The sequence below is a fragment of the Artibeus jamaicensis genome, unplaced genomic scaffold, assembly GCF_021234435.1.
Source record: "Artibeus jamaicensis isolate MK-2021 breed Jamaican fruit bat unplaced genomic scaffold, CSHL_Jam_final contig_851, whole genome shotgun sequence".
Taxonomy (NCBI): domain Eukaryota; kingdom Metazoa; phylum Chordata; class Mammalia; order Chiroptera; family Phyllostomidae; genus Artibeus; species Artibeus jamaicensis.
In genome coordinates this window covers 6,948,721-6,961,635 of record NW_026521986.1, presented here as the reverse complement: position 1 = coordinate 6,961,635, position 12,915 = coordinate 6,948,721, and the positions used below count along the sequence as shown (strand labels likewise).

The 12,915-nt window shown below is 36.8% G+C and overlaps 1 protein-coding gene across 5 annotated transcripts in view; it reads right to left on the bottom strand.

Moving 5' to 3' along the window:
- FUT8 (fucosyltransferase 8) overlaps positions 1-12,915 on the bottom strand; it is a 231,580-nt gene that overhangs the window by 70,655 nt on the left and 148,010 nt on the right. For all 5 annotated transcript variants that reach the window (XM_037125938.2, XM_053673294.1, XM_037125937.2 and 2 more), the window contains 2 exons: positions 299-414; positions 22-184 (listed from right to left, as the gene is read on the bottom strand). In XM_037125938.2, the coding sequence (XP_036981833.1) occupies positions 22-184; positions 299-414 (279 nt within the window). The remainder of the gene's footprint in view (positions 1-21; positions 185-298; positions 415-12,915) is intronic.

The window sequence follows — 12,915 nt, the reverse complement described above, 5'->3', positions numbered from 1 at the left end:
AAATTAAAAAAGTACCTGTACCTTTCATGATGTCCCAAATCTGACAGAAATTCATCTGCATGTCTTTGGAGTTCACTCCCTTCTAAATTCTTTAATTTCTTCAGTTCACTTTGTAGAAAAAACCAAAGTTCTTTAGCTCCATTTTCAATCCTCCTCCTTAGGATTTCATGATCCTTTCCTAAACCTGCAGACAAAGAATAGGGAGTATCAGCATTTTCAATATTCTAATGAAAGAAAATTCTCAACTATTTATGCTAATATCAGTATGTCGTAGAGAAAAATATTCTAAAGCATCTACCATTTCTCGTTTGTTTCTTATAATTTTCAATTTGTTCTTTGGCCTTCACAAGTTGCTCTTCTAAAGCACGAATCCTTCCAGAAGCTGGCCCCTGATCAATGGGGCCTTCTGGTATCCTGTAGTTCAGAAAAGAAAATGTAAACATTTAGCTTATAAAATATTCAACAATACATGCATACTAAAGTTACATACTAAAACATATTTATAGATAACTCTAGAAGTCACTGAACCATATATCAGAAATGCCAAATAAAATTTTCCCTCCAAAGATATATGATAAAATGTAAACACTGGAACAGAAACAGAAAAAATAATCTAGATCAGAGATCAATGATATTGTAGGAATCAGGGAACCTTTAGAACTCTCTCCTACAAGCTCTCATCATATTGCTTAGAAAAACTTTGGCATCAGTGACAAAGTGGCCAATCCTTCATTAGTGTTGAGAATAAGAAAGGTGAAGAAGAGGATAATAAAAAGGCTTAAAGAAAATAAGAAAGCACATATTTGAACATGTACCTATGTTCAAATATGAAATATAAATTATTTCTAAATATATTATCAACCAGGAAATTAATCAGGCTATGTAACCCATGCTCCAACTTAGGAACTCATGACTTTATATTACTAAGCACTGGTTTCATAGGGTAAGATGAGTAGAAGGTGAAGTACATCAGGAAAAATCTGAAGATTAATGCCCTGTTGTTTCTACTGAAACAAACGAAAAAATCAGTCAACAATATAAAATGTTGGAAGTTCACAGAAAAACTCCAAGACCTCTTATATTATCAATCTATCTGTAAAACTTCTTTCCAAACTGTACTGGTTTCTAACATGTTTTGTTTTTGTGTGACTTTGGCAGGACCCTGTACTTTGTTTTGTCATAAAAGATATCTACACCCTAATCCTGGAATCTGTCTATGTTTCCTCACATGATAAAATAAACTTTAAATGTGTAATTAAGTTAAGGATCTTCAGGTCCAGCTACGACAAAATTGTAATCACAAGTGTTCTTATAAGAGGGAGACCTTACAACAAAAGAAAAGTCAGTGTGGCTAATAGCTTTGAAAATGGAGGAATGAGCCATGAGCAACAAATGCAAGGAATGCACCTTTAAAAAAGGCAAGGAAACAGATTCTCCCCTAGACCTTCCCCAGGGAATGTGGCCCTGCCAACAGGTTGGTTTTGTCCCAGTGAAACTCATTTAAGATTTCTGGTCTCCCAAAATGTAAGAGAATACATTTCTATTGTTTTAAGCCACAAAGTCTATGCTATCTGTTACAGAAGCAATAAGAAACTAATACAAACCCACACATACATACATGATCTATATATACATATATACTTTTGCAAAATTATTGTTTAAATATTTTTTCTTCTAAAATCTATTTAAATGAGAAAAATGTTTATAGCAGTACTTGGCACAGAGTAAACAAGATATTCTATAATTTTCCATGGAATTGTATATATTAACATTGAACAGAAGCATGAAAAATAACTATGCCCCAATCATGAGTCCCAGGCCACAGAACTTAAATTTAAAAGTCTTCATTTTTATATATACAAAGTGAATAATGATAAAATGAATAGAGTTGTTAGGTGTATAATTACCCAATTTATGAGCATAAATGTGTATACATTCATAAATGAGGCATTTCTTGGTATATAGATTTTAAAACTCGGCTCTTTATCTCTTCCTGAATTAAATGACTGGTTTCTAGGAAATAACTTGAAAACAGAATAAAACTGCTACCTCTTGAAATTTATTTTGATAGCAAAATGCCACAGGACAAGGATGCCCTTTTCCAGAACATACATTAGTGGTACAAAATTTCAGGCAATAGAAAGGTATGTCTAAGTTCTCCTCTTTATCTCATTTCTTTGTATTGGTAGAATAACATTAGGGGAAAACAAGCATGAAAAATAGCATAAAATCTTTTCAGCAGAGTTCCATTAAGTACTAAATATAACCTAATTCTAATAAAACATAAATGTATTTGTGATTTATATTACATTATTATATACAATAATCTAGTCCAACTGTGGATAAACTGTAGATAAAGAAAAGTATTGGAAAAGTCAATGTAAAAAACACTTATACAATAGGGCCATTCTTTCCAAACCATAATTAGAAGAGTCAATCTGCAAAAATAGTTTCTTTATTTAAATATTTAGGGAATTAATTTTTTATATCATATTCGCTATGAAAACAATATGTAGAACATCTTCTGGCTAAGATGCAATAACAGAGATAAGACTTACCATTATGCTTGAAACAACTGAATATGGAGACACCACGTATGAAAAAATGGTTTAATAAAACTGGAACCAGAACACTGATGTCAGACAGACAGCAAAACAGATAGTTCCCTCTCAGGGAAAGGGCACGAGCCACTATCCATTGACAAGATACCTTTGTAAAGATCACAGAACACAGGGGTAAGGCTGAAGCAACACCCTGGACTATGAAAGCAGAGAAAAACTGCATTAGGAAGGTCAAGAGGAGCACTTTCACTTTGCCCATATCGCCCCTCCCCCAGGTCAGCACAGTGCTGTGCTGAGGCGGTCCTCCTGGGCCTACAATTTCTCCAATGGGAAAAGGACAGCACAAGGTGGACATCAAGCTTCCCTACCACTCTGGATGAATCATGGGAGGCCCATTTAAGTATGCTTCATGAGGATTACTGAAAAAGTCAGCTAGAGATAGAGAAGGCAGGAGAGGCTCACAACAAGTGCATGGATCTTGACAGACTGTGTTCCTGTCAAGTGGTGGTGTCTGAGAAGAGATTCAAATCAGTGGCTGTGATATTTGCATAGCTGAGCCAGTGGCCCCAGCTGGACAGGGAATTTGACTGACAGTTTTGCCTGGTTTGAGTCAGCAGCCAGAGAGCTGTCTTGGTGATGGAGGAGCTCATTCTAGAGCCCCTCCTAGACAGGGAAGCAAGTCAGCAGGGCCTACACAATGCAATTGCTGAGCATAGCCTTCAGCCCCACTAGAGAAGGAAGCCTGGCCTGAGATGAAACGCAACCATGAAGCACAAGCTACAGCTCATCATGTAGGGAAGCAAGTCACTGCCCACACCCAATTGCTGAGCATAGCCTCCTGCCCCACTAAACAGGGAAGCCTGGGCAAAGATGCTAAGCAGCTTCAGGATACATTCTATAGCCTCCAAGAGCAGAAAGTAAGGCAACGGCCCCACCCAACATCTAAGCATAGCCTTCAGCCCAACCTGGCCAGGAAATCCGGCCAAGGATTCTAGGTAGCCACAAAGCTAATTCCTGAAGAGCATAAAACAACTGTAAGTATATATGTACCACTCATCAGAGAATCTAAATATATTAAGCAAATACCATCAGATCTGAAGGGAGAAATAAATAACAATACAATAATAGTAGTGAATTTCAGTACTACTGGGGGATCCCCCACTTTTACCAAGAATCGATCATCCAAAAAGAAAATCACTAAAAAAACACTGGACTTAAACTATACTTTGGACTAAACGGACCTCAAAGACATATACAGTTACATACCATTTAATGAGGACATGTTCTGAGAAATGTGTCATTAGGCAATTTTATCATGTGCCAACATGATAGAGTACATACGTAACGCAAATCTGTAAAGTCTGCTACACATGGAGGCTATGTGATAAAGCCTATTGCTCCTATCCTACAAGCCTGTACAGTGTGTTACTGTACAAAAGCAATGTGAGATTAAATCAAGAACAAAAGAAAATGATGCAATCAAGAGATACAGTGAACAGGAAATGTATAAGGCTGCTGCTGGCATAATAGCATACTGTGTTACAGAAAACTTTTTTTCTCTTTATGAATGGAAAAGACACACTCTGAAACAACCATAAAAATATAGCCTAGTAAAATACATAAACCAGTAAGAGTCATTTATTACCATTATTCATTCTTATGTATTATAGATAACTGTATGTGCTATCCTTTTATATGACTACCAGTACAGTAAGTTTGTTTATATCCATACCACCACAAACAAGGGAGCAATGTGTTCGCTTATGACATTAGCATGGCTCTGCCATCAGTAGGTGATAGGAATTTTTCAGTTCCATTATCATCTTATGGGACCATTACCATACATGCAGCCTGTTGCTGACTGAAATGTTGTTACGCAGTACATGACTGTACAGAACATTCTATCTGAATGACTAAAATAGTAATAGGAATTTCTAAGCAGTTAAGTTTATAAGCAAGTCACAGATGGAGACCAAGATGATAGAAAATATCTAGTTCATTATCTAGCTTATATAAAGAACTCCTTCAAATCTATAAGAAAAAGACAATCTAATAGAAAGTGTGCAAAGTATATGATCTAGTAATTCATAGATGAGGACTTTATTGATTAATAATCATGAGAAGTGGTCATTTTTTAAATTTTAGTAACTGGGATATTCAAATTTAAAGAGCTACCATTTCTCAACTATTAGCCTAACAATTAAAAAGTGTGATGTTGAGTGTTGGTGAGGATATAGAGGAACTGGAACTCTCATATATTATATTAGTTTGCTAGGGTTACCCTAACAACATACCATAGAGTGGATAGCTTATACAACAGAAATTTTTTCCCCACTGTTACAAAGGCTAAAGGTCCAAAATCAAGGTGTTGGAAGGTTGGATTTCTTCTGAAGCCCCTCTCTCTGGCTTACAGAGATGGTTACCTTCTCCTGTGTGCTTACCAGGTCTTTTCTCTGTGTCAGCAATTCCATGATGTCTATTTTGTGTGTCCAAATTCCCTCTTCTAAGGACACCAGTCAGGCTTAGGGCTTTCCCCAGTGGCCTCATTTTAACTTAATCAGCTCTTTAAAAGCCCTACTCCAAATACAATTGCAGTTTGAACACCTGGGGGTGAGGACTTCAACATATAAATGGAAAGGGGGTGTACACAATTCAACCCACAGTGTATACCAAAGGCAGAAATATAAAATTTAAACAATCCACTTACAAAACATTGTGAAATCACTCCAAAATTTAAGATGCATGTATATTAAGACTCAGCATGTGTCCTAGGTTATCACCCTAAAGAAACTTTAGCACATGTACACAAGGAGACACTAGGTATTCATCAATAGAGGAATGGATCTATACAGCTATCTGTGTACACATGGATATATGCAGCTATATGTGTACACATATATTCACATATATATACACAGATATATGTATATAAATATACACACACACACACTCACAGGTTTCACTCGTATATAATGTGGAATGAAAAAAGTCGCAGAAGAATACAGGGTCTGTCCAGAAAGTATCCAGTCATATAATATAAAAAAATAGAGATATTTATTAAAGATATAAGATACAAGAAATACTGTACATAGGGCAATGATATCTCAGTCCCCTTCAAAGTAGGCACCTTGGCACCTCACATGGTTCTCCCAATCACCATCAGCTGCCCCCTCATATCTTCCTGAATCTCACTGATGGTCTAAAATCAGACCATCAAAGGTGGTTTTAGAATCACGCAATAAAATTAACTTTCAAAGGTGATTTTAGTTTTGAATAAAACTCAGAAGTTGCAGGATACCAAATCTGGGCTGTAGGAGGGCTGAGTCACCTGGGAGATTTGATCAACACCAAAAACTCTGCATGAGACATCATGCATTAGCAAGTACAGTGTCATGTTGAAGGTGCTAAACACCATTTGCCCCCAGCTGTGGCCTTCTGAATCATCTGAATAATTTCCGTGGAGGAATGTTGAAGTTTAATTCAAAATTTGTTGCAAATTCATGGCTTTATTTGCTTAATCATTTTGAACACAATGGCCACACAGTACACATGCTCACTCAACATCGTCTACTGCTCTGCCCCCACTGACTAGTACAGTGAAGTCATCATTGTTCATACATGCACATTCCGGTCCACTCACCTCGGCTGCCAGGTTACATCAATGTTGCACACACTGTTCTCGTTATATTAACAATGGTTGGGCATTTTCCACACAGACCTCGTATATGTAGTATAATATGTTCATGTAAATTTTAAAAACACATAAAACAATATACTTTCATGATGCATACTTACATAAGAAAGAATAAAAGTGTGGACAGAAGTTAATACACATACTCAAAACAGTGATTACCTCTGGGAAGGAAGGAAAGAAAATATGATTCAGGAATGGAGTAATATCTGTATTTTCTAGCGATCTGAGCAAATATGGCAAAATAGGAATATTTTTCAATATGAATAGAAACATGGGCTTATATTATTTTATGACTTTAATATATGTATTGGAAATGCTCTTCATTGGCAAGACATCCCTTAGTAAAACTAGATGAAAATCAGGTAAATGTTCATCATTAATGTTAGTTAACTCCCAACTTCTAGAATCATATAATACTACATGTTAGAATATTATTATAAAATATCAACTGGAATGTCTTAATTAAAAGAGATTAACCAACATAGCTATTTATCATCTACCTAAGAAACCAAAGGCAACAAAATCTTGGACAAAGGTCATAGCAACTTTTAAACAGATATATCTCCTCAGGCAAGGGAAACAAAAGAAAAAATAAACAAATGGGACTACATCAAACTAAAAGGTTTTTGCAGAGCAAAGAAAATCATTAACAAAATGAAAAGACAACCCACAGAATGGAAGAACATATTTGCCAATACATCTGGATAAGGGGTTAATATCCAAAATTTATAAAGTACTTACAAAACTCAACACCAAAATAATAAACAACTCAATTAAAAAATGGACATCTTTTTTTTTTATTTTTTTATTTTTTATTAAATAAATTTATTTATTTTTTTTTGAATTGTTTATGCTGTTACAGTTGTTCTATTCCCCCCTTCATTCCCCTCCACCCTGCCCCCCCCCCCCCCCCATTACCCCCCCCTTTAGCTTATGTCCATGTGTCTCAAGTCCTTTAGGTTCTATATTTCCCATACTATTCTTGCCCCCCCCCCCATCTATTTTCTATCTACTGTCTATGCTACTTGTTTTCTGTACCTTCTCTCCCCGTCTCCTCCTCCCACTCCCCTGTTGCTAACCCTCCTTGAGATCTTCATTTCTATGTTTCCACTCCTGATCTAGCTGTCCTTTTAGTTTGCTTTCGTTTTAGGTGTGGTTGTTAATAACTGTGAGCTTGTTGTCCTTTCACTGTTCATGTTTCTTTAACTTCTTTTTCTTAGATAAGTCCCTTTAACATTTCATATAATAAGGGCTTGGTGATGATGAACTCCTTGAATTTGGTCTTATCTGAGAAGCACCTTATCTGTCCTTCCGTTCTAAATGAAAGTTTTGCTGGGTAGAGCAATCTTGGTTGTAGGTCTTTAGTTTTCATGACTTGGAATATTTCTTTCCAGGCCCTTCTTGCCTGTAAGGTCTCTTTTGAGAAATCTGCTGACAGCCTGATGGGGACTCCTTTGTAGGTGATTGTCCCCTTAGCTCTTGCTGCTTCTAGGATTCTCTCCTTCGTTTTAATTTTGGCTAATGTAATTATGATATGCCTTGGTGTGTTCCTTCTTGAGTCCAACTTTTTTGGTACTCTCTGGGCTTCTTGGATTTCTTGGAAGTCTGTTTCCTTTGCCAGATTGGGGAAATTTTCTTTTATTATTTGTTCAAATAGTTTTTCCACTGGTGGTTGTGTCTTTCCCCCTTCTGGTACCCCTATAATTCGGATATTGGAGCGTTTATAGATGTCCTGGAAGTTCCTAAGCTTCTCCTCATTTTTCTGAATTCTTATTTCTTCATTCCTTTCTGATTGATCATTTTTTTCTTCCTTCTGGTTCACTCCATTGAGTTGAGTCCCAGTTTTTTTTTCATCTCTATGGGTTTCCTGTGGAATTCCATTCATTTCCCTTAATTTAGCCTTCATATGTTTCTCTAATTTGTGGCTATAGTCCACCAGATCTGTGAGGAAGCTGATGACCAGTGTTTTAAACTGTGCGTCTGAGAGATTTGCTATTTCTTCGTCACTTAGATTTATCTCCGGGACTTTGAGGTCCCCCTGCGACATTTTTGGTCTGTTCTGGCCCTTTAAGTGAGAGAAGCGGCGCCTTGGAGTCCCAGGTCGCTGGGTTGTGACGCTGTATGTGGGGGCGTGGTCAGAGCGGGGGAAAATGGCGCCGACGCCGCTGCCGCCGCAGCCGGTCCCACCCCGCGTAACCGGGCACCCACAGTCAACTCGCTGCCACCGCCTCCCCACTGACTCCTCCGTAGTCGCTCACCCGGTGGGCTGCTCACTAGGTCCAATCCTGGGTTTGGAACCCGTGCGACTGGATTCACGCGTCTGGATTCCGCGCCAGCGCCCGGTCGAGTTCTCCTTTGTAACTCCTCACCCGCCACCGGTTTCGCCCCTTACCGGTCGGGCCGAAGAATTTGTTGTTTGCGGACTTCCGAAAAGTTCAGTTTTCCGTGTTCTGGTTGTGTTTTCTGATGCTAATATTTAGTTGTCCTTAAACTTGGTTGTGAGAGGAGGCAAGGCACATCCACCTTAAACCTCCATCTTGGCGGAAGTCCAAAAATGGACATCTTTAAACGTTCCAACATCCAAATCATAAGGGTACCAGAAGGGGAAGAGGAAGAGCAAGAAATGGAAAACTTATCTGAAAACATAATGAAGGAGAACTTCCCTAACCTGGCAAAAGAAACAGATTTCCAGGAAGTCCAGGAAGCTCAGAGAATCCCTAAGAAGTTGGACCTAAAAAAGCACACACCAAAGCACATCATAATTACATTACCTAAGATTAAAGATAAGATGAGAATCTTAAAAGCAGCAAGAGAAAAGGAGACAGTTACCTACAAAGGAGTGCCCATAATACTATCAGCCGATTTCTGAAATGAAACCTTACTGGCAAATAGGGGCTGGAAAGGAAGCCAAGAAAGGCAAGAACCTATAGCCAAGACTACTCTATTCAGCAAAGCTACCATTTAGAATGGAAAGGCAGATAAAGTGCTTCCCAGATAAGGTCAAGTTCAAGGAGTTCATCATCACCAAGCCCTTATTATATGAAAATGTTAAAGGGACTTAGTCTAAGAATAAGAAGATCAAATATATGAACAGTAAAATGACAACAAACTCACATCTATCAACAATTGAACCTAAAAAAAACAAAAACAAAAATGAACTAAGCAAACAACTAGAACAGGAACAAAACTACAGAAATGGAGATCACATAGAGGGTTATCCACAGAGAGGGGGAGGGGGCAGAATGGGGGAAAAGGTACAGGGAATAAGAAGCATAAGTAGTAGGTACAAAATAGACAGGGGAAGGTTAAGAATAGTATAGGAAATGTAGAAGCCAAAGAACTTATATGTATGAAGCATGGACATGAACTAAGGAGGGCAATGCTGGTGGGGGTGGGTGCAGGGTGGAGAGAAAAAAAGGGGAGAAAAAATGGGACAACTATAATAGCAAAATCAATAAAATATACTTAAAAATAAAGATTAACTTAAAAAGATTGTTAAAAATACCAATTGGAATGTCTTTTAATTTAAAAAGATTAACCAACACAGTTTTTCATCATCTACCTAACCTTTCAATCATTGCCAAACAAGACTAAGGTTGCTATAATAAGATCACTTAACTCTATAAAAAGAGTGTTGTTTTACAAAGAAAACAATCTATAGAAAAAAATCTATAATAGAGGCATTCTTTCAATTAACTACTAGGATTAACATAAATCTGGAATATTTATAAATATGAACTGAACTGGCTTAAAATTGGAATTGTACTTAATAAATAACAAATGCTTTTTTTTTCCCAGTTAGAATCTGAAGTGGCCACTCATGGGACTACATTATTCCCAGCAAAAACACGAAATGTAATTACATTTATTTAGATGCCAAGCTTTGCAAAGAGTCTGTCAAATTAGATTAGATGGAAGAGCCAGCCCTCTAGTTACTGAGAGAAAATATCATTTTATTGTCTTGTGGCTACACTTATTCCTTTTTACCTATTATGCAAAAATTTGAAATGGAACCCAAAAAGGAGTAAAAGAGTCAAGCAACAATGTCAGTTTTAACAGAATAATCATATGGGATAATTTGCATCTAAACTCAGCTCTAAGATACTGTGATATTAACATCAAATAGGTCTCAGGTTCAATTCTCTAAGGAACCATGACCACGTTTATCTAGACAAGAAAAAATATAAACTAGACCATTCTTTTATCATTCAGCAGCCAAAAACAGAACAATCTGACCTGAGAGTTGTCCCTACTGACTTCAAATATGATAACAGCATCCTTGTCATAAGAAGGTGTTTTGAACAAAACTTACAAATCAAGGTAATAAGTGGTTTAACAATTCAAGGTTTTTACCTGCAAATTTTTTCTCTCTCTCTTTTTTTTTCATCCTCACCCGAAAACATTTTTTATTGCTTTTAGAGAGAGAGGAAGGGAGAGAGAAATACAGTGATGTGAGAAACAAGAAACAATTGGTTGCCTCTGTACACACCTGGACCAACCAGAAAGTGTAAGCACCCAGACCAAGGATTGAACCTGCAACCCAGATAGGTGCCCTGGCTGGGAATTGAAACCATAATCCTCCAACTGAATGCTCCAAACAACTGAGCCATACCAGCCAGAGCACCTCCAGAATACTTTTTTGACAAAAGTCTAATTGCTTATTTGGTTGTTCACTGTGCTGCTACTTTCTTTAAATCTTATTTACTCAGAGTTACAATGAAGATATAATACACAAATAGAGGTTTCTTTCTTTTATATATATATGAATATATATGAATATATGTGTATATATATGAATATATATTCATATATATATGATTATATATAATGAATAACAAATCCAGCCCCCATGGACACTCAGTCAAGGCAATCACTGATGACAGTGTCTTATGCATTCTCTAGAAATGTTTTATATATTTGTGTGTAAGTATATATCCTGCATATATTCTGTATATAGCTAAATATAATATATATAGCTACAAAATATTTGTTTCATGGAGACATCATAATCTATTTAACCCATCCTCTACTGATGGTGATTTAGTTTGTTTCTACAACCACTTATTTACTCTAAGTGCTTATATGTCTCCTCTACCAAACTCGAATCTGTCAGAATGCTATTTTATATTGAGCACCTGGCACATTTTCTGACACATAGTAGTTGTTTCATTTTTAAAAAAATAAAGGAACTAAAAAACAAATCATCGGCTATCAGAGCCAAGGGAAAAAAGAAGAATGAAGAAAAGGCAGGGAAAAATAACAAAGCTCTGTCATGTAGCCAGCTAAAGATCAGACAGAAGTGAAAATAAAGCATTTATAAAATTAAAATATGAGTAAATGGAAAATCCAATTACTTAGTCAAAAATCCCACTGACACACTTTCTACAGACTCGTGCTTTGCATTAAGAAATGAATAGCTTTATATTCCTTGCTCTAAGGGACATATCAGTAAATATGCTGCTGCGTGAAATATCTGAGATTTTCCTGTCTATGTTCTCCTCTAGGACTTAAATGGTTTCACAGCTTATATTTAAATCTTTTATCCACCTTGAATTTATTTTGGTGTATGGTGTAAGTCGGTGCTCAAGTTTCATTTTTTTGCACATAGCTGTCCAGTTCTCCCAACACCATTTGTTAAAGAGGCTATCTTTACTCCATTTTATGTTACTGCCCCCTTTGTCAAATATTAATTGACAATAGAGGGTTGGGTTTATTTCTGGGCTCTCTGTTCTGTTCCATTGGTCTATGTGCCTGTTTTTATGCCAGTACCAGGCTGTTTTGATTACAGCGGCCTTGTAATACAATTTGATATAGGCATTGTGATTCCTCCTACTTTGTTCTTCTTTCTCAAAATAGCAGCTGCTATTCGGGCTCGTTTATGGTTCCATATAAATTTTTGAAGTGTTTGTTCTATGTCTGTGAAATATGCCATTGGTACTTTAATAGTTATTGCATTGAATCTGTAAATTGCTTTGGGTAGTATGGACATTTTGATGATGTTAATTCTTCCAATCCATGAACACAGTATATGTTTCCATTTGTTTGTGTCTTCCCTGATTTCCTTCTTCAGTGTTGTGTAGTTTTCTGCATACAGGTCCTTTACCTCCTTGGTAAGGAATATAAAGGAAAGAATAAACAAATGGGATCTCATCAAAATAAAAAGTTTCTGCATGGCTAAAGAAAACAGTATTAAATTAGCAAGACAACCAACTGTATGGGAAAATATATTTGCCAACAATACCACAGACAAAGGTTTAATCTCCAAAATATACAAAGAACTTACACGACTCCACTCTAAGAAGACAACCAACCCAATTAAAAAATGGGCAAAGAATTTGAGCAGACACTTCATGAAGGAGGACATAGAGAGGATCCAGAGACACATGAAGAGATGCTCAATATCACTAGCCATCAGAGAGATGCAAATTAAAACCACAATGCGATACCACTTTACACCAGTCAGGATGGCTATCATAGACAAAGCAACAAACAACAAATGTTGGAGAGGTTGTGGGGAAAAGGGGACCCTAGTTCACTGTTGGTGGGACTGCAGACTGGTGCAACCATTATGGAAAACAGTATGGAATTTTCTCAGAAAAATAAAAATCGACCTGCCTTTTGACCCAGCAATTCCACTGCTAGGATTATATCCTAAGAATC